General features: G+C 47.1%; 2 protein-coding genes across 2 annotated transcripts; one reads left to right on the top strand and one right to left on the bottom strand.

Moving 5' to 3' along the window:
- Positions 1-14,344: 14,344 nt before the first annotated feature.
- LOC127333323 (protein S40-6) lies at positions 14,345-15,144 on the bottom strand. Its single transcript, XM_051359710.2, has one exon. It carries the CDS (start codon positions 15,020-15,022, stop codon positions 14,528-14,530), a length of 495 nt encoding a protein of 164 aa, XP_051215670.1. The 5' UTR covers positions 15,023-15,144; the 3' UTR covers positions 14,345-14,527.
- A 1,158-nt stretch (positions 15,145-16,302) lies between these two features.
- On the top strand, positions 16,303-18,857 carry LOC139835546 (uncharacterized). The gene is made up of 6 exons (XM_071825403.1): positions 16,303-16,753; positions 17,183-17,245; positions 17,333-17,423; positions 17,581-17,892; positions 17,972-18,373; positions 18,491-18,857. Exons 1-6 carry the CDS (start codon positions 16,303-16,305, stop codon positions 18,855-18,857), a joined length of 1,686 nt encoding a protein of 561 aa, XP_071681504.1.
- The last annotated feature ends 2,432 nt before the right edge of the window (positions 18,858-21,289 follow it).

The following is a 21,289-nucleotide window of genomic DNA, read 5'->3' as shown; positions in this document are numbered from 1 at the left end:
ATCTCCTGGATCCCCCGAGATGGGATCGGCGGCGGCGGCGTCTCTGGAAGGTTTTCCGTATCGTGGTTCTCGATCGGGGGTTTCGTCACGGAGACTTTTTATAGGCGGAAGGGCAGGTCAAGAGGCGGCACGGGGGCCCCACACTACAGGCCGGCGCGGCCAAGGGGGGGGGGCCGCGCCGCCCTATGGTGTGGCCCCTCCGTGGCCCCTCTTCGTCTCTCCTTCGGACTTCTGGAAGCTTCGTGAGAAAATAGGCCCCTGGGCTTTGATTTCGTCCAATTCCGAGAATATTTCCTTACTAGGATTTCTGAAACCAAAAACAGCAGAAACAAAGAATCGGCACTTCGGCATCTTGTTAATAGGTTAGTTCCAGAAAATGCACGAATATGACATAAAGTGTGCATAAAACATGTAGATAACATCAATAATGTGGCATGGAACATAAGAAATTATCGATACGTCGGAGACGTATCAGTGAGTATCTGGAGCGTACCTATCACTGCCTGATCGGAGTTAACCACCTCCTCCAAGCTGGTGCAGTTCAATTTGCCGAAGGGTTTCTTGTTCTTCCAGTTCCCTCCGTTGTTTCCTCCTCGGCTTCCTCCCCTCCAGACTGACCTCCTCCAGTATTTCTCTTGGGGCAATCCTTCAGCATGTGTCCTTCCTGGCGACAACCAAAGCATATGATCCTTGGCTTCTTGCAATCCTTGGCAAAATGTCCTGTGAGTCCACAGCTTCTGCAAACTATTTGATTTGCAGTCTGGAACGCTTGGTTCCTCCTACTATTGTAGTAGTAGTAGTAGTAGTAGTTGTTGTTGTTGTTGTTGTTGTACCTTGGCTTGAAACTCAAGCTGGTATTTGGCTTGCTGCTGACAAACCTTTTAGGCTCAAATTTAGCCTTCTTCCTTTTCTCATCCTGCAGTTGCTTGAAATCGTCCTCAAGAGTGATGGTTGCATCCACCAACTCTTGGAATTCCGTCGCTCTCATCATCCGGAGCTGTACCTTGAACTGGGGACTTAACCCCCGCAAGAACCTCTTCTTTTTCTTGTCCTCGGTGTTGACCTCCTCAACACCATACCGAGACAACTTTGAAAATTCCCTGACATAAGTCAGGATGGCCTTATCCTTCTGCTTGAGACTTTCAAATTCTCGACGCTTCAGTTCCACAATGCTTTCAGGGACATTGGATTCCCTGAACTTCCTCGCAAACTCCTCCCAGGTGAATACTTTTCCAGCCAGATAAACGGCTACAATGTTGTCCCACCATGATGCGGCAGGTCCACACAACAAGTGTGTAGCATAACGGACCTTCTCCAGGTCGTTGCAACCAACAGTGTTGAGCTTTCGCTCAGTGTCCATAAGCCAGTCCTCCGCGTCCATTGGCTCGGGCGCGTATGCGAAAGATATAGGCTTGGTGTTCTGGAAGTCTGATAAGGTGACTCCCTGATTCTCGGGTCTCTCCACCCTGTTCTGTTGCAGCAGCTCCTGGAAGAATTTATTCTGCTGCTCCAATGTGATACGTTGCCTTTCTTCCATCATCTGCATGTACTGTACAAAGTTCTGCTGCGTCATGGGTGGTGGTGGTGGAAACTGATTCCTGGCTGCTTCGTCAGCCACTTCCTTTTGCTTCGCCTCGCGCTCCATGCGCTGCGCTTCTGTCTCCTCTCCTACCGGTCCCGACATAACCCCCTAGTTCTGCAACACAAGATGATACTCATAATTACTCCATGCGCAAGTTTTCTGAGCTCAACTTTGTGCACAGAACTAGTCACGCAATGGAAATCAAGAAGCAAATCCAAAACATACAAAACATATACCATGTATATACATACTTAAGTGGTCTTATTACAATACTCAGTGACATTGTGAGTATGCAAACTCACTTATTGAATTATATGTACAAATTTCTACAAATATTACATACTATAATACACGTGGTACTTGTGTATTATAGTCTCGCCTCCCTTGGTGGTCTCTAGTCGTGCTTCACTCCCGGTACATCCCAGGCTTCCATCCGGTCGAACGTGTCGTCCTCCTGACAAAACCTGGAACATAAGGTCTCCCCGTCGGCTGGTAGTCAGAATCAGATGATGATCCCAGAGAGAAATCGGTGTTCACGAACTGGTCATTCAGTGCATCATAGTCCACCCATCGGGTGTACTCCCCTGTGACTCCACCATAGGTATTTCCAACATTTGTATCCGACTCAACCTGTATTGGATACTCTCCATCATCTCCCCCATTACATGGATAACTCTGGTTCTGGGTCGTGGCGTCCTCATTCATCTCCCCGTCATAATATACTGAAGTACTATGGGTTCCAGTATCAGATCCCCAACGCCAACCCGTGGAGTTCTCTATAGGAGTCACGGAACGCTGATTGTTTCCGGATTCCTCTCCACCTTCATATCCTCTATAGGAGCTACTAAGATAGTTCCCAGGTGTAACGGGTGTAGTTTCTCGTTCAGGGTGGTCAATACTAATGTAATCACCAGCTGAGTAAACTGGTGTGTGCACCTCATTCTCCATAGGTTCCTTCCCCTTAATCTCCTCCTTGGGTTCAGTAAACTCCTCTAGCATTGTATCAATTGCTCACGTCAAATGACGGTTCAACTGAAAGAACAATGATAGTAAGTTGCGGCTATTGTCCATGTACTTAGCGGCTTCTGCTGGTTTGCGTTTTGCAAATTTGAAGTGGTTAAGCATAGGATCATCTTCCTCCTCCATATGAGGAATGTGTGTGAAATCGGAACCCATAAGCTCTTTCATCTTATGATCCCGAATATCGGTTATGGCTCTCATAATGGCTATGTGGTAGGCTGTGTTAATAGCCCTAGCCTCACCTGCAGGCATTACTATGCTCATTCCTAGGGATTCTGGGAGTCTTAGTCCTACCCTACACTTTGCCAATACAGTACCGTCGTAGTACATGTATTTCTTTACTTGGATCTGGGGATCACACCCAAATTCAAGTAACATGGCACGTAGAATATCTGCAAGTCCTCCTTCATATTCATTCAGTGTGGAATCCATCACTTTCACGTTTCGTCCCGGACGTGAACTTGCCATTGTTGGCTGTAGACATAGAAAGAATATAAGATTAGTAATAATGCATCATAATAGAGATAATAAATAATTATCGCACTAAAGGATATGATTGTTGTATTCTCAATTGAATATACACCATATTTTTAGAGAATTCTTCACTAGTCCTATTTGACTCCTAACGTTCGGTCCCATTTACTAGGTTCCAAACTAAGGTCAAAGCTTTTGCTCTGATACCAACTGTGGTGACCCTGCATACCACTGCATGTTGTAGTATGCCAGTCGTTGATATAACATTCACGAAGTACCATTCCGCAAATATTACATCCCTCAGAGTAGTACAACAGAACATAGCAGGTCCATAACTCATTCATTTATTATTACAAGCATATACACATGTTGTCTCAGAGCTCCTCTTGGGTCCTAAGAGGGAAACTCCTGGGTTCGAGGCGAACCCAACTTAACTTACAATATAAAAGTCTCATTAAGTTATACATTTATCTCCTCGAGCAGCTAAATACTAAGAGTTCGCACTGCTCGGCTACTACTACTACTCGGTGCTTCTAAGCTTGGTCTCCTCCGGAAGCCTCCCCGGTTCCGTAGACTATGAGGTAGTCTATGCCTTCAATACCTCCAGAGATGTCTGGTTCTTCATAGCCGATGATCTCGGCTCCTTCAGGGTTGTCGTAGTCCTCCTCCAGACGATTCAGACAATCTAAGCAAGGGATTTAAGAGTGGGATGAGTACGAGCGTACTCAACAAGTTCATTATAGATAAGAGGTGTTTAATGCACTAGCTACGATATTAGACCAGAAAGTCTAATACCAATGCAGGTTTTGATAAACATTTCTTCAAGAGGTTGCTTTCATTCCAAAGAGCTTTGTCCGTCAGCCTTCACCGGTTTACTAGAACTTCATGGAGCTCCTTTCCGGCCGCGTTCGCAGTTCCATATCCCGGAACAGGGAGTGACAGGGCACGGTTCTTTACACTCTGCAGAGGTGTGTTGCTTTACCCATAAGAGATCTTAACCTTGGTGCCAACCGGGCAGCTTTCCCGTCCACACTTCCTATGGTGTGAGGCCCGGTATAAGGTCTAGCCAATCATGTTCCTCCGCTACCTCGAACACCCACCCTTTGTTGCATGCCCCGACCCTGGGTCCACGCCGGTCCCATTATTCCCGTAGATTTCAGGATGGACCCCGACCACGATGTCAATGCAGGGCTCTACCATACATTCCTACGCCGGTAGCTGCAACCCATCGTAGACCGCAATACCGTGGGGACTTAGGACTCCCCAGCCTCACCGCTTGCTCCTTCAGGCGACAAGTGTACTACGGACAATGCCGTGGGGACTTAGGACTCCCCAGCCTCACCGCTTGCCCCCTTGGATTACAAGTGTACTACGGTAAAGCGCATCCATTGATGAACGAGAGGTGGACACACTTTTGACTATTCCGTCCCACTCCGGATCTTATGGTTAACACGGGTATTACAGCACAAGAATCACTGGACGACATTTGTTGTTTAATCCTAGATGGATATAAACCCTTGCAATGGAACCTCCACCATATCAACACAATCCATGGTTCCATTGCCCACCACATAGTCATATTCATAGTTATGAAAATAGTGGTTTTGGTTTTTATGCAATGGTGATAATCATAGTACTTTGCACGTAATTTGATAAAGATACTCAAATGACATGAGCAAGCGATGAACTTGCCTGAACACTGCAAAGCTTTGCAGTTGGATGGTGTGGACTGACCCTTGTCCTCTGTTTCTGAAAAATAGCATCATTGTCCGATAAGGGCAATGGTTAAAGAAACAATTATGCATGATTCCATTTTTAGGGTTTGTTCCCCCCTTCCGATGACATTATTATTTCATGTAAGAGGGTAATACTAAGAATGATTTGGAGATACTCTATTTAGGGTAAATACAACCTTGAAATGTTGTCAAGGTGTTTTTAAAGTCCAAAGGCATTAATGGACTTATTTTTGTTATTGAAAAATATTATGTTATTTAAATGATTATTTAAATCATCAAATTAAGATTTATTCTTAGTTGGCTTCAAAAATTCTGTTTGATATTTTATTCAGATAGAGAATTTTATGCTGATCAATTTTCATATTTTTAATTATTTTTTTAGAGCTTTGAATCATTTTCTATGAATTTTCAAAGTTTATGGTTTATTTGAAAATGTGAAATGACATTTTTACCCCTGGGCCCACCTGTCAGGGTGGCCCAGTGGGTTAACCCTAACCCGAGCCACACTTGGGCTCGGTCGGCCCACTCGCCCCTTTCTCTCTTCCTCGCGCAGAACCCTAATCCCCTTCTCCTCTCTGGCGATCCTCGCGTCGCCACCCCCTTCGCCGAATTCCTCCGGCCTACTCCGACCGTCGCCGCCGGCGAGAGCAGGTGGATCTGAACCGCCCCTCGACGGTGGACACGGTGGTCCGCGTCGATCTGACGCTAGCGCCCTCGTTCGCTCGCCCCAGACCCTCCCGTGCGCCTGGCACTCGGCGTTCGCCGCCGCCGTGCGCTGGAGATGCCGTGGTTCTTCTTCCTGGTGCCCTTGGCGCCATGACGCCACCGCGAGCCTCGCCGAGGTGGTGCTGGAGCGGCGGCTCTACCGCTGCTTGGCCTGGCTGGCGCCGCCGTTCGCCCGGTGTGTGCCGCTGTGGCCGCCACGGCCGTCTTCGCCGTTCCACCTCACTTGTGAGTACTCCACGCCTCCTCCTATTTCTTTCTATCTGTTCCTTCTTCTCCTGGCCTGCTCTAGTTTGCATATGCTACTGTTGTGCTTATGCCGCTATGTTGTGTGCTACTGCTATGCTCTTCTGGCCATGGCCATTATTTCTAAGGCCATTCCTGTGCTTGTGCTTCTGCTGTGTATAGCTTCTGTGCTTCCTAGCTACTTCTGTTCATGGTGATCTCCTGCTGTGGCCCTCCTGTAATTGCTCATGAGCATCCAGTGGTGCTTATGGCCTACTGGCTTGCTCCTGTTATTGCTACTGCCACTTGGACATATTGTGTGTGCATAATTCTGACCCTGGCTTGATTACAGTGTGCAATTTCTTGCAAATTTGCAAGTGCCAGAGCCATGGTGGCTTATTCTGGTGCTCAGATTTAGGATTGTGCTAAATTGAGCATTACTGTGAGCTTACAGTGTTATTCAATTATGCTTTGATGTGTGCCTTGCTTGTGCATCTTGATCCAGTGGTTCATCAAGTCTTTGATGTGCTTCTGGATACAATCATAAGTCATTTGTTCAGTTATCTGTTTTATTCAGTTATGACTTGATGTGATTCTGCAGTAGCTGGTTAATTCCTGTTGCTATGGTTGTCTATGATAATCTGTAGCAATAGCTAGTGGTGCCCTGATGATTATCTGTTCATCATTTGCTTAAGGATAGCTGCTGTGCTTCCTTCTGTGACTCTCTGGTGCTCATCCAGTGCTGTATGTGCCTTTTATAGGCCTGGCCTATGTGTGCTGGTGCTTGCTCAAGCATTAGTGGATGCTTGCAGTGATCCATTAGTTCACTGACAAGATGTTGGTGCTTTAGTTATTGGACTGTTTCATTTATCATAATTCCTTGCTTTACTAGATGGATAAATGATGTGAACTGTTTAACAGTAATGATCATATGGATGAATTTGATGTAGCTAGAGGGATGCCAACATCTGTTGGGTACCCTAGCACATATTGAACCCTCTTGGGTGATGATGTGAGGCTTTGGTGACTTTCTTGTGTGGCTAGGTAGCTGTTGTGACCCTAGCAGGCTTTGTTTGCTAGAAATGGTTGCTCCTACCTCTATTGGATGCTTTTGTGCACTAATCCTGGCAGACTTTCATAGGCTGCTAGGTTATTTGATGTTGAATCATACTGGACAGATAACTGTCCAATAATCTGATGGCTTTGCTAGCTGTGTGTTGCTAGGTGAATCTGGGTGGCTAGATAGGGATTAGTTCCTTGCTGGATTTCCCTGGTTATGTCACTTTTAATTCTGTTGGCTTAATCAGTGTTCCCTTGGATACATTCCTAATGGCTTTACCCTTATTTTGCTTGCATCCTATGGCTGGTAGCCAATTGATGATACAAACAGGGTACTCACACCCTTTTGCATGTGTGTGATTGATGCTCATGCTTATTTATGAGCAAGACAGATGCTTGCTCATGATTCTTGTGTATACCTCACTCCAGCTCCTAGATTGAGTTGTTGATGTAGAGGATTACTTCTGATTGGTTGGTTTGCTTCAGTGATGATCTGGTGCTAGTCCTGCTCCTCCTTGTGAGCTTGTAAAGCTTGATTTGGTTCTGTGGTGATTCTGGACAGGTTGAACAGCTCTGGCTGTTCTTCCTGTTCTTGTTGTTCTTGGTTTTCTGATGAACTTACCCAGTGCAATCTAGTCGATGAATGAGCTAGGGTTACTGTGAAAAGGTTTTATATGCTTGGCTCTTGCTTCTCTGGTCGACAGCTCCACCATCTCCTCTTGGTGACTCACTGTGTGTGTGTGTGCTGCATGCACACAGCCTTGTGAGCAGGCTGTGTGTGTGTGTAGCCTGGTGCTGTGCACTTGGACTTGGAGAGGATCAGCTCGGCTGATCTTTGTTCATATCCTCTCAATTTCATTTCTTTGATTTCTAACCTGCCAAGTGGCTTTGCCACTTGGCATAATGTTATGTTTGTGTTGTTTGTGTGCAGGGATCAAGTAATTGATCAAGATGCTCCTGAAGATCATCAAGTCCAAGTTCAAGTGAAGATTACTTTGTAGTATTTAGGATAGAATTATTCTCTTGTAATTTTCCTTTATTTTCTTTCTTCCATTTTGTCAATTTATGTAATGTGTTGTAATATTTCATATTACTATTCTGGATATTGTAAATGACATTGTATTATGTGTGATTATCAATAAAGCTCAAGTTTTCCTTAATGAGCTTTATTTAAGTATTGTACTATTTATATTCTTGATTACTTACAATAATGTATTGAATTATCTTAAGTTTGAATCATGGAATATCAATTTGATGTTTGAATTTGAAATTCAAATTCAAATTTGGTTTGAATTCAATCATGCAACTTAATTTTGAATTCAATCATGCAACTTAAGATTATAATGCAATATCTCTTCTCTCTTCTCAAAACCCTAATGTAGTTGAGTAGGAACAAGTTTGTCGCACTCTCGAAACCCTAACCCTGTAAGATGTCGAGAGAGAAATCTGTCCCCCTTCGATGAAGTTTTGTTTTAAAAGCGCGAAATTTCCCCGGAATTTACGATGCAATGCACATCCCTTTCTAAAATCTACCCCTCGATTGTCTCTAAACCTGGGACATTACAGGCTACCCAAAGTAGAGAAGAGGTAACCGTAGACATGCCTGGATGGTACCAAACATGCCTAATATCATCTCCATCGAGATTTGGGCTTGGCTGCAGGAAAACAAGCAGAAAGTACTTTTTGGCCCAGCTGATGCAGCCTGACCTACCAAACAACAGGCCAATTTCGGCCCGTGGCTCGTTCTGGACGCGCAAGCGAGCTTGCACGGCTGCGTCAGTGAGCCAAGAATCAGGCCCAGGCTACCAAACGCGCCCTTGAAGCCTGCAACAGAGATGAAGTCGTGGTGGAACGAATCGGCTCCCACCTATGCTGAAGTTGTCTATTTGGTTCCATGGATTGGCCAAGCTAAGAGCATCTCCAGCCGTCTCCCCGACGAGGCCCCCAGGACACCTTTTTGTCATCCGGATGGACGAAAACGGTCCAATTGCGCCCCCAGATCCTCGTTTTCGTCCGAATTTAAGCTTTCATCCATCCGGGGAGCCCAGGCCATCCCCGGCTCCCCGGGGAGCGCTCGGGGACTCCGGACGAAACTAAAGCGCGGAAAACACCGAGAAAACTTCCCGCGCGGCTGGTGGCCCCGACTTGTCGGCGAGAGAGACCGATCGTCGTCCTCATCGCACCGTCTTCTGCGCGCTATAAAAGCCTGCCGCCTGTCAATCTTCGCCGGACGCGTAGCTTCCACGCGGTGAGTTAATGCTGTCGCCTCGGTTTCACGCGTGTCGACCTCTATTTATCGCCGAACTACCGCGTCTAGCCGCATTCACCACGCTCGCTGTTCTCAATCTTCCCCAATCTTCCCCAATCTCGACCGACAACGGCGATTACAATGGAGAACGATGGTGCTTCCAACAATGGCTTCGGCCACCGCTCTCTCCACCAATGGGAGGGGCGGCTCCTCCACATGGCGGGCTACCCGGCACCGCCAGACCTTCGCGCGCCGGGAGGATGGAGACTCAGCGCGGGCGGCGTCCCGATCCCGCCGCCGCCGGTTGGTCGCGCCGCCCTGGAGGCGGAGATCGACGCGGTGCTCGTCACTCTCGCGGAGGAGCGGTTCTGGCCGGACAACTACACGGCGTGGACAGAGTTCTTCCCGCGTAGGTACGAGCGCGAACTCGCTGCTTACGACGACCCTCCTCCTCCTCCTCCCGCCAGGAACAACACCGCTAGCCGCCGCAGGTGGTGGAGCGAGCCTGGCCGCACCCTCGCGAATGTGCTCGCGCACATCGAGGATGGGAACTCCCCCGTTCCGGGTTGCGGACCGTGTCGCGCCGACATGGTAGTTCCAGGATGTTGAGGAGGATGGTGCAGTCATCCTCCTCGTCTGGGTCGCGGTCCGCGTCCAGGTCCGGTGGGTCGGTGCCTACGCACTACGTGAAGAAGGAGCCGGTGTCTCTGGCGACACCGCGCTTCGTCAAGAAGGAGCCGGCGTCGCCACCGCCGACCAGAGGGCACAGCAGCGGCGCCCTCATCATCCGCCACCAACCCTCCTCCTCTCCATCGTGCGGGCGGAAGAGGAAGTCATCGAAGAAGGAGGCCGCCGCAGCCGCCGTCGCGAACCAGCTCGCCAAGGAGGAGGCCCGGCGCGCTGAGGACGCCGCGGTGACGGAGGCGATCGCCAGGTCGCTCAACGACCTGGTCCCCGCCGACAACGCCCTCCCCATCGACACCGCGCTCGACTGGTCCAGGCAGGACTAGGAGCGGCAGGAGGCGGAGCAGCAGCGTCGGCTGCAGGACCTGGCTGCCGCGCGGCAACACACCGTCCGCGCCGCCGCACCAGCCGCGGCAACGAATGTCGCGCCCATGCCTGTCGAGCTGATCAAGCTCGAGGAGAGCTGCGACGACGACCTCTACCGGCCGACGTCGCCACGCGCTGGCGACCCTGGCCAGGGTTCTAGCCGCTGGTACGAGGCGCCGTCGTCGGAGGACGCCGGCAACTCGAGCGACGACGACGACGGCGCCGACTACATGTCCTTCTACCGCCATTTCGGCATGTAGAAGGTGGCCATTTAGTTTTAGTTTATGTTTGCATCTGGCCGAATTCAAATATATGTACGAATTCAGCCTTTATATGTACGAACTCGCCTATATAAGTTAAATATCTTCAAATTTCGTTTATGTTTGAACGTCGCCTAGTTTTGTCTAAATTCGCCGTATTATGTCAAAAACTTTCATCCATCATGGGCTTGCCGCTCGGAAAATGGTCCCCAGGCCAAACTATCGTCCAATCCGACGCTAAATAGTGTCAGATTTCGGTCTGGAGAGCCCTAACAGGTAGAGATGCTCTAAGTTTGAAGTGTTGTCCGAACAAAGCAATCAGATCGCTCATGAGTCCGCTAAAGCTTCTTTTTCTAATATACAATTCTTGTAATTAGCGTAGTGAAGCGCCTACTAATTTTCTAATAAGCAAGCTCATAGTCGATGCAATAATTGTTGGCAATCAATAAAGTCCACGGTGCTTCCCTCAAAAAAAAAATTAAGCTCATTGCCCTTAGTATATGATTTGGCTGCACAAATTTATGGCTTAAGCATTTTCTTTTCAAATCACAACTGAGACATGTCAAAACTTTTATCGAATTCCCTACAAATTGTACTGCCTCTATCTATAAATAGACGTCATAGATTTAACTAAATCCGGATGTATCTAGACGCTATTTGGTATAGATACATCCAAATTTAGATAAACCTCAGTCACCTATTTATAAGCTATAAGCGGGGTGAGTACAACTTCATATACCCAACACAAAGTGCCCCGAATGAGTGAATGTGATTTGTCCCCGAGGTTTCTACTCAATGTGTTGTGGCCTTGTGGGGGCTCCGTCCATGCCCGAAGATGTACTCCTCAGGAACCAATACCTAACTTGGGTAACTTATAATCGTACAAAGAGGTGGATTAAAAAATAGTATTTAACAATGGGCAATTATGCTCTTTACCACTTGTAAAACACAAAATGGTTCGACAAACTAGGATATGAAGAAAATAAGCTGTACATTTTTTGAGAGGCGGCCATGGGCCATGGCACTTGTAATCCACCACTGCTACAAACATTGTTTTACTTGGTTGGCCTCCACCATTTTTAAAAGTTTGGCTTCGCCACTTGCCACATTTGTAGAGCTTGTCCATTCAACAATTTGACATCATGATACATCCTAGTGAACCTCTAGTTTTGTGGGATGATCAATTTTGTTCATCTGGGTGAATGTCGATGTTTGTGTGGTTGCTAATTGCAAATATATCCACAACAAACATTGTGCTAAACTCATGGCGTATATAGTATGCCCAGGATTGTTTGGGTAATTCTTTTAACTGCAACCAGCCCCTGCCAATTTGATTTTGATTGACGATAATAATTACATGGAGGCGAATTATGCAAACACATTGGGCAAGTTACCTATTGCATATTGGCACTTATCGAGTAGGTCCACAAAACTGAGTTAGTTAATTCCAATTTTTTTCGCCTTAATCTAGGTGATAGATACTACTTTGGAATTAGAAGTAGTCATATGAGCGGTGACTTAATATCCGGCATTGAAATTATCCTCGGATGTGGACACTTATCCATATGTAATAATGCACATTGGGGAACTGCCAGGAGACAACTCCTCCCGCCCAACCCTAGCCGCCACACCCACCGCACCCCCTCCTCCCGCCGCCGCCGCCGGTGGCGCCGCCGGGCAAAGCCCCGGTGGCGTGGCGGCGGCGGGGGCTCCTCCTCTGCTGCGCCGGGAAGCGTCCAGCCTAGTCTTCGCGTGGTGCTCTGGGACGGCGTCGAGATGGTGGAGGCGACGTCGCGTCGGAATAAGGATGCTGGAGCTCGATCCCCATCTCGGCAAGGCCACTTGTGGCGGCGCCGGCGAGCTGCTGGCCTGGTTTCCTCTCAGATCTGCGGATCGGGGAGGGTGGATTCCCGGCACGGCCGAATTCGACCATGCCGTGGAGTTTGCGGAGTCTGTTGCGGTGTCGGAGGAGTGCTGCTGTTGTTGCCTTCTCCTCGGGCGGCCGTGGTGGCGAGGGAGAGGAAGGAGAGGGCACCACCTTGTCTTCCTTTTTAGGGTTTGTGTTCTTACGGTGGCTTGCGGCTGTCACGTCTTGCAGCTTCTTACGGCCGGCCTTGGTGGCGAGGAGGAGGCGGTCCGACGTGGCGACGCCAAAATCGGCAGGATGGTCGGGAGAAAGACCCTTCTTCCTCCTTGTCGGTATGATTTGTCTTGCTGTTTTTCTTCCTCCTCGGCGCCGATGCCGGAGGGAGTTCTGGTTTGCCGGGCGGATGGCCCGGCCGCGTCTTTGGACCGGTCGGTTGACTCGAGTTCCCTTCCTTCCGGAAGGGACACTTTTCGCGGTACTCAAAGCCAAAGATGGCGACGGCTGCTGCAGGCGTGTTGGATTGGTGTCCATGCCTTCTCGGCACTGGTGTCAAGGAAGGAGGAAGCAGCGTGGTGGCAATTGCACCGTGGTCGAAGATGATGACCTGCTTGCGCTTGGTTGTAGTTCTTTCTGCAGGGGTCTTCTCTCAAGTTTATGGGATGATGACACAGGGCTCCGGAGATCTTCATGGGCTATGGTGGTCTTAGGGTGTTCTAGGTGTTTTTGGTCCTTTGTATTTGTGTTTCTCTGTGCTTGTAAGGGTCAACAACTTTGTATCTTTCCGTGATATGAATGCAGAGGAATTCTCAAAAAAAAAATAATGCACATTGGGAAAAAATAGACATTAGTATTCAATTGAGTCTCAACTATTCGTAAGGCCGTTATACTTCCGTCGCCTAAGTTTCCTTTCGTGATGAGGCAATTGCTGTTAAGTAATTTAACCGTCCTCTTGCCAATTTGATTCCACCTTACGCTATCGAGAGCATGTGCATACACGGATAATGCTTGATGCAAATGGTTATCAGTCCGCGAATAAAGAAGTTACTTCCAAATTTTGGTTTGCTGGGTTGGCCTTACTTTGGAAACAGGATTAGCCATATCAAATAATAGCTCCACTTCGAGCATGTGCATATAGGAATACTTTTTCATTTATACTTTTATAGTATTCCCTCAGTCTCACGAGACTTATCTGAGATTGTTCAGAATTTGAATGTACCTAGATGCTATTTAGTGTCTAGATTCATCTCAATTTAGGTAAATCTAAGATAATTTTGTTGGGATAAAGCGAGTACTTTGTTTGTAGGAGTAACCGTGCTCAATGAGCTTCAATGCTTCAACTATTATTCAATTTGTTCGGAGCAAGATCCATTTAAATTTACATCGAACAAACTTTTTAAATTTACGTTTGTACATCCCAATATCCCATCTCTTCCGATCCTAGTACTATCGTGGATAGATAAATAAAGCAAAACAAAAGCAGCTCACCCTTTGAAGCACATTCGAGGAAGCATGCATGCACCCAAAGGAATGTTCCTCCAAGGCTCGCTGCTACTCTAGAATATTATTGATATCCATCGCAGCAAGTGGCATCTTTTGACAATATACTTTTGGAGCACGCTTTGCCCGTAACCACAATACAAAATTGGTGTGGAGACGCACATGCGCAAATGGCAGAGTATTTTACTTGTAGGAAAGTACAAAGCTCCTTAACCAGCAATGGAGGCAAACGCGTGTCTGTGGGATGATCCCAGGGTTTTCTTTTTCTTTAGTGCACCGCTATGGAGCTCCACTGAATTAGAGGACAAAGCATATGCCAACTCTTTGAGTTGAAGCTAAAACAAAAACCACGAATTCGTTCCAATACTTCCGAGCTAGAGATTCTTTTGGAGATATATTGGATCTCGGGGTGCTTGGATGATTACATGACAATCTGGCATCTTTTTCCAGGCCAAAAAGAACTAACAAAAGAACACAACGATCAGACTCCAACCACTTCGGTTGGAGCTACGTATGTACTCAACTACATACACAATCAACACCAATTGAATCAATGTATAGTACAATACTACGCTAACACACCACACGTTTTTCTTCTTCGTCTTGGTCTCGCAAATTGCTGCATCTCATTAATTTAAACCAAAATCAAACAAACAAACCATATAGTACAAAATTTTGTGACCAAAAAGAAAGATGTGGAGAGGGAAAAATAAAGGGGATATTCTACAATCCGAGCAGCCCGGGTCGATCCGGTTTCAGCTCAGCCGGGGAGAGATCCCGTTGGGGTCAGCCGGGGAATCCCGTTCGGCTCCAGACGGCGTCGCGCACCCGGGACGCGTCCCGGCCCTTGAGGGTGCGGCCGACGCCCTCGACCACCGACGCCCTGGCCTGGCGCCGCGCCAGGTACACGTGCGGCGGCACCCACCCGTCGGCGTCCTCCTGCTCGCACGGCGCGACGGGGTCGGCCGGCGCCAGCTCCGCGAACCGGCTCGGCCACGCCGGCACCTCGACCGGCGCCGACGTCGCGACCTGGCGCCCGTCCGCGAACGCCCGGCTCAGCCCGCCCACGCGGCGCGGCGCCCCGCCCGCGCTCTGCTCCTCCTCCCGATCGGCGGCGACGGCAGCAGCGGTCGGCGAGTCCGACGGCTGCGAGTACCAGATGTCGGATTCGACGAGGTCGGGCAGGTCGTCGTCGGGGAACGGGGCGACGGTGGCGGAGCCGGGCCGGGCGCTGAAGCCGAGGAAGCGCTCGGCGGCCGTCGGCTTGCGCGCCTTCGCCATCAGCAGCTGCGTACGGCCTTCGCCGGCGCCGGCGGGCTCCTCCGGTGGATTGGTTCGGCTTCTGGCGCGCCGGGTCGGAGAGCGGAAATCAGGACTCGTACGCACGGGAGACTTGAGGTTGATGGCAGGTGGTTTGGCGCCCGGGGCTACCTGGCGGGGATTTATAGGCCACGGCGGCGGCGGTGGGGCCCGCGGCGTTTGTCGTGAGGGGCTCCCCGCAACTACCAGCTTCACATTATAGTTTACGTGTCCGCCCCGTATTCCTGGGTCCTCTCTGGCCTCTATTTTTTTTTCTTTATTTTCTGATCGTATAATACGGGTCAATTCTAGCCTAGGCTAGTGGTGGTTGCTTCTCGCTTTCTATTACAGTCTACACGGCGCACAATTGGATTAAGAGATGTGTACGTATGTGTCTGTACGTGCCGTCCTTGGACTTAACACGGATTACTACTGTAATACACGTACTTCGTACGTATGAAAGGGAGTGGATAACCTTGGTACGACTTTCGAATACGTGCGTGGTGCCACGGGGATCAACGTCCTCTGTACGCCTGGGTCGTATACCTGCAGGTGGAGGTATGGGGATCGATGCACCTAGTTTGATCATTTGACATGTTAGATTAGCCATAATGAGAGTATCATAACTAGTATCATGCACTACATACATGTAAAAATCTAATGTGGCACATCAATTAATGATGAAAGAGATGATAGTGGTATCATAGATACATATTGTATCATAGCACGTAGAACTAGAAAAATTAATGCCAAACAAATCTTGTACACACTTTTGTATTGAGATTCTACAAATCATTAAATACATGTAACATATAATACTCCCTCCATTTTTGTATAGAAGGCGCAGCTCAAATATCTCTGGGACCAAGGTACTTGGCGATTGGATGATTTCCGTTAGCGTGGGAGAAGAAAATCAGTTCGCTAATTAAGGAGACATGCCTAACGAAGAGGAAAGAAAACGCCTAGTAACCCCCACGGCCAATGAATAAGCAGTTATCGCATGCAGAATTGCAAAGTATGGCATGCATTGGTGGAGACCAAATTTTCGCCTCCAAAATAGCGAGTTTCTTTCTCCCCCGCGCGCTTTCCTTCTTCGTCACGCGAATTGCTGACGAAAATTTCGCCTCAAATCCTCCCGCCGATGATCCCCGCTACGAAAATGAAATTCGAACAGAAATTAGAGGCGCGATTTCTGCTCCTTTTATACCTACGAAGATTGGCAGTCGAGCAGACGGCGCCCAACCTCTCTCCTCCTCGTTCCAATGGCGCCAGGAGATGATCGCCGGCCTCCTCCTCCTCTTGGCCTGCGTGGTCTTTCACGGGTGGCCTTCCAACCCAGATCGCCGGCGGCAGGAGGACTTCCACCTCTAGGTCTGACAGGACGCGGACCGGTGCCCTCCTTCTCCATTGGCACGGCTGCCTTCGAGCCGGTGGCAGCGGGTCCAACCAACATCCCACGGCGCCGCGTCGGACTTTCCCGTCCATCTCGCCCTCCGGCACCTAATGAGGCCGGTTCGTCTAACTGGGCGGCGTTCATCGGCGGCGGGAGTGGCAGTGCGAGCAACGCACGATCTTCTTTCGTGGGTTTTAGTCTGGCTAATGGCAGCGGCGGGATCTCCTTTGGCGGTGGCGGCGGGATATCGTTTGGCGGCGGCGGCAGCGAGTCCCTAGGAAACACGTTCAGTACGGGCGTCGGTGGCAATCAGCGACAAGGTATTTGCTGTTTTTCTGAATGATCATGTCGTGAAGTAGATCACCAAGTTTCGGATGTCCTTCTGTTTCTGTTATTTGCCCATGCTGATCTGATATTGTTTTGAACTTCTTTCTGTAAGTTCATGAACTTCTATTTGTAAGCTAATGAACTTCTCTCCTTAAGCTACTCAACTTGTTTCTGTAACATCTATTTATTTCTGTAGTTGTAAGAATTTAGCCAGACGATCATCAAGAATTTTTTGCTTTGCTTGTCACATGCAGCACAATCTGTAATCATGTACTCGTGTAATCATGTAATCATGCACAATCTGTAAGCATGTACTCGTATAATCATGTAATCAAGCATTTTTTTGCAAAGTTGTTTTCTTAGTTCATCATCAAGCATTATTTTTGTAGTTTCAATCTGTAATCATGTACTCGTGTTGTAAGGAACTACAATCGGTGTTGGTGGACACAACGGGCAGATCATGATGAATGGAGAGAACACCACAGGTTCGGCCTTGTGAACATATAAAGCAATCAGCGAGAAGGAAACTATAAACTTATGTTTCATATGCTTCATTTATCTGTTATTACAAGGTATTGGTGGAAATGATGGTACAATTGGCTATAGAGGGGAGGGATACAACCCAAATTTTGCTCATGCCGACGAATACCCTCCAAGTCAAGAGCAAGTGCACACCCAAAAAGAACCAATCGATTTGAGTAAGCAATTTTCCCATCATTCTTATTTAACTTCGATTTGAGGACGTGTGTATTTCTTCTCTAATTATTTGTGCAATGCATTCAGATGCTATGTCAAACAAGGAGACCAGACAAAGATAAAGTACAAATGACAAGAGACACATATATGCTGAGATCGTAGCCCGTAATGGAACTGGTAGTAGGTTGAAGCATGGGGTGTCAAAAGCCGTTGCAATAGCTTGTGAGTGTCCTAGGAGAGTAGTGCAAAGGGTATGGCAGGAAGCTAAAAAAGGTGGCGGAATTACAGGGGTTAAAAACAATAGGAAGCTCAAATCAGGAAGGAAGAAGATAAATTTGGACTTAGATGCATTGGAGGCCATCCCACCTAGAGAGAGAACAACATTACAACAAGTTGCTGGACATTTGAACCTCTCTACAACCACTGTTTGGCGTAGGTGAGACTAATAATTTTGACTTGATGTAAAATTTGTTGATGTCAACATTCTTTTATTTATATGTACATGTCAATGATAGGTTGAAGACGAAGGAAATTCGACGAATAACAAGTGAGTTGAAGCCCGCCTTGACGGATGCAAACCAGAGAGCTCGTCTGGAGTATGCGCTTATGCATCTTGAGCGATGTAGCATAACAGCTCTAGGTGGTATTAATCCCACATTTAGGGCTGATATGGACGTCGTTCATATTGATGAAAAATGGTTTTACCGTACGCGCAAGACACAGAGCATGTACTTGAGTCATAGAGGGGAAGCACCACATCGAGAGTGTAAACATAAAAATCACATTCAAAAAATTATGTTCTTGTCCGCAATGGCTAGACCTCGTTATGATGCACAAGGCAATTGCGTGTTTGATGGCAAGATTGGGGTATGGGCTTACACAGAGTGGGTGCAAGCTCAAAAGAAGAGTCACAATAGGTTGGTACTTCTTTGTACATGCTTATGAAGTTCTTTGAAGTGAATTGCTTATGAACTATGTGCATATTATGATGTACTTTCTCCTATGTTTGACCATATTTGTTTGTACATCCGTAGGTTGAGGGGGGCATGGGAGCTGAAGCCCGCAGATAAAGTGGACAGAGAGAAAAGTAGAGAATATTTAGTGAAATATGTCCTGCCAGCTATAAAGGAGAAGTGGCCGGAGAGTGATAGATGGAGTACCATCTATGTGCAGCAGGACAATGCTAAAACACATATAAAGCCAGATGATCCAGTTTTTTTGCAAGAGGCTGCTAGAGGTGGTTGGGATATTAGGATGATATACCAACCACCTAATTCTCCAGACACAAACATTTTAGATCTTGGATGGTTTGCCTCAATTCAAGCAATGTTCCACAGAAAGATGCCGAAGACCCTACCCGAGATTGTCCAAAAGGTATTCCATCTATCACACTTATTCTAATTCCTACATACTAAGATTGTCATACAAACACATGAACTAGTCATGCTTACATAATAAGATTTTCTCATGTGTCATAGGTTAATCAATCCCTAGCTGAGTATCCCCATCAAAAGCTTAATAGGATCTGGTTGACTCATCAATCATGCTTGAGAGAAATCATCAAGCATAAGGGGTCTATCCACTATGAGGTTCCTCACTTGAAGAAAAAAGCACTAGAGAGAAAAGGGCTTCTCCCGGTTCGTTTGACAATGGATAGAGAGTATGTTGAGCAGGCAATTCAACACTTGAACTCAAGATGAATTGTAATGGAAATTGGGCACTTGAACTCAACATGACTTGTAATGGCAATTGAGCTGAACTTCTCTGTTAATTGCTTATGAACTTCTCTGTTAATGGTTATGAACTTCTCTGTACATGCTGCTGAACTTCTTATGCAATGTTATATTACATGTTAATTGCTTATGAACTTCTCTGTTAATGGTTATGAACTTCTCTGTACATGTTGATGAACTTCTCTGTTTCTTCCTCAGCATGAACACAATCCATTGCGACAGTACATAAAGGGCAAATAAATTCATTCCATATGATCAACATGAACATAATCCATTGCGACAGTACATAAAAGGCAAATAAATTCATTCCATAGTTCACATCCAAGATCAAGTGATGTCTTTCTCTTCCCCAACTTGAACCCTAATTGAACTCGGTTTCAGGCACGAATTCATTGTCTTCTTCGGCAAGTGCAGTGGTGTTGCGACCGCAACGGGAGCACACACCGTCTTCACCTACTCCGATAGTAGTCGAGCAATCCTTGCACCAGTAGTCGTCATAGAGGAGTGGATTTGCACACATCTCACAAGGTAGCACGTCCATAGGAACCGGCATAGAGCAAGCAAGGCAACGGAATATCGAAGAATCGCCACGGACACCACACTTACGGCACATTGGAGGGAACATGCATGCATCACATGAAGATTGGAACGTCGCCCTCCGTCGCATTGCGAGATTACTTGTGCGGATGTACCGTGCCCTCGCCGATATCCTTGAATGACCAGTTGAGAGATTAGTTGCAGCATCTATTTTCTGAAACAGATCTTCAATGGTTGTGTAGACCCTCTGGAATTCGTCCTCCAATTCTTCCACTTGGCCTTCTGTCAGCTCCACCTCGTCATCAGAAGCCTCCACCTCGCCGTCGACGCCATCAGAAGGCTCCACCTCGCCGTCGACGCCATCAAACTCACCGTGGAGGCCATCCACCTTGCCGTGCTCGCCCTTCACCTTGCCGTCCTCGCCTTCCATCTTGCTGTGCTCGCCGTCCACCTTGCCGTGCTCGCCCGACACCTTCCCCTCCTCGTCCTCCGCCTTGCAGTGCACCTCCTCAACATCTCTTGGCTTCTCCATGTTGGCTTCTTGCTCGTTGGCTCAAAGAAGAGGAACGAATGGCTCATCCCTTTATACATGAACGGAAGAGGACACGGTGGAAAAAAGAGCCCAACAGTTTGCATGCAACTCATCCCTTTTCACACCTCCACAAATCTCTACTACGTTCCCACTTGCATGCACACAACGGAAGGAGAAAGGAAATAGAGAATTAATCGTTAGTAATTAATGCAGGCGCCTCAATTCTGAAAAAAATGGGAACTGGAGGTGCGCCCTCTTTTAAAAAATGGAGGGAGTACTAGTATATGATACTCCTAGTTGTGACTAGTCTAAGTAATATCATGCATGACATGTTGGCAAAAATCTGATGTGATGCACCAATTAATGAGCTGAGAGATGAGAGTGGTATCATAATATGATACCGTATCATAGCACGTAAAACTAGAAAACTTAATGGTAACACATCATGTACTATAAAACATTAAATATGATGATACTATGACCTATGTTATGATACTATGCATTATAAGGTAGTATCATAAACTAGTATCATGTGGATGATACTAGTGTATGATATTTCTATTGTGACGAGTCTTATCACTACTAGTAGTGGAGTACTCCTTCCATTTTTAAATAAGTGTCAAAACTTTCCTATACTTCCTCCGATTCATATTACTTGCAACTACTGTGGATATACTAGAATAAAATATATCGGTAGATACATTTATATTAGTATCAACTAATAACGACCAGGGGAGTATTAAGACACACCTTAGTGTATATTGTATAGAGATATTCATATATACAAAAAAAAGCTGCGGCATTTATCTTCAAATGAAGGTAATACCATTTTTTATGCAAGTTGTTGCAAGTTTATATAGATTCACATGTATCTACACACCAAAACATATATAAAAAAATAATTGTAAATTCTAATACATGTCTAGATTCGCATGTGTCTCTCTTTTATACTCAACTTTATCCATATATGTATATCTACACACAAAAAAATCACCTAGAGAGTCGTGTATTCAGATAAAGTAGAACAAACC

This window comes from Lolium perenne, chromosome 2 (assembly GCF_019359855.2).
Source record: "Lolium perenne isolate Kyuss_39 chromosome 2, Kyuss_2.0, whole genome shotgun sequence".
NCBI classification, from domain to species: Eukaryota; Viridiplantae; Streptophyta; class Magnoliopsida; order Poales; family Poaceae; genus Lolium; species Lolium perenne.
This window is presented reverse-complemented; position numbering and strand designations above follow the sequence as displayed.

Excerpts from the sequence above, each read along its gene's own strand:
- LOC139835546 (XM_071825403.1), top strand. The coding sequence starts at position 16,303 with ATGGCGCCAGGAGATGATCGCCGGCCTCCTCCTCCTCTTGGCCTGCGT. Across the intron at positions 16,754-17,182 it reads CGGTGGCAATCAGCGACAAG|GAACTACAATCGGTGTTGGT; the intron begins GTATTTGCTGTT and ends TCGTGTTGTAAG. Across the intron at positions 17,424-17,580 it reads GAATACCCTCCAAGTCAAGA|TACAAATGACAAGAGACACA; the intron begins GCAAGTGCACAC and ends ACAAAGATAAAG.
- LOC127333323 (XM_051359710.2), bottom strand. The coding sequence starts at position 15,022 with ATGGCGAAGGCGCGCAAGCCGACGGCCGCCGAGCGCTTCCTCGGCTTC.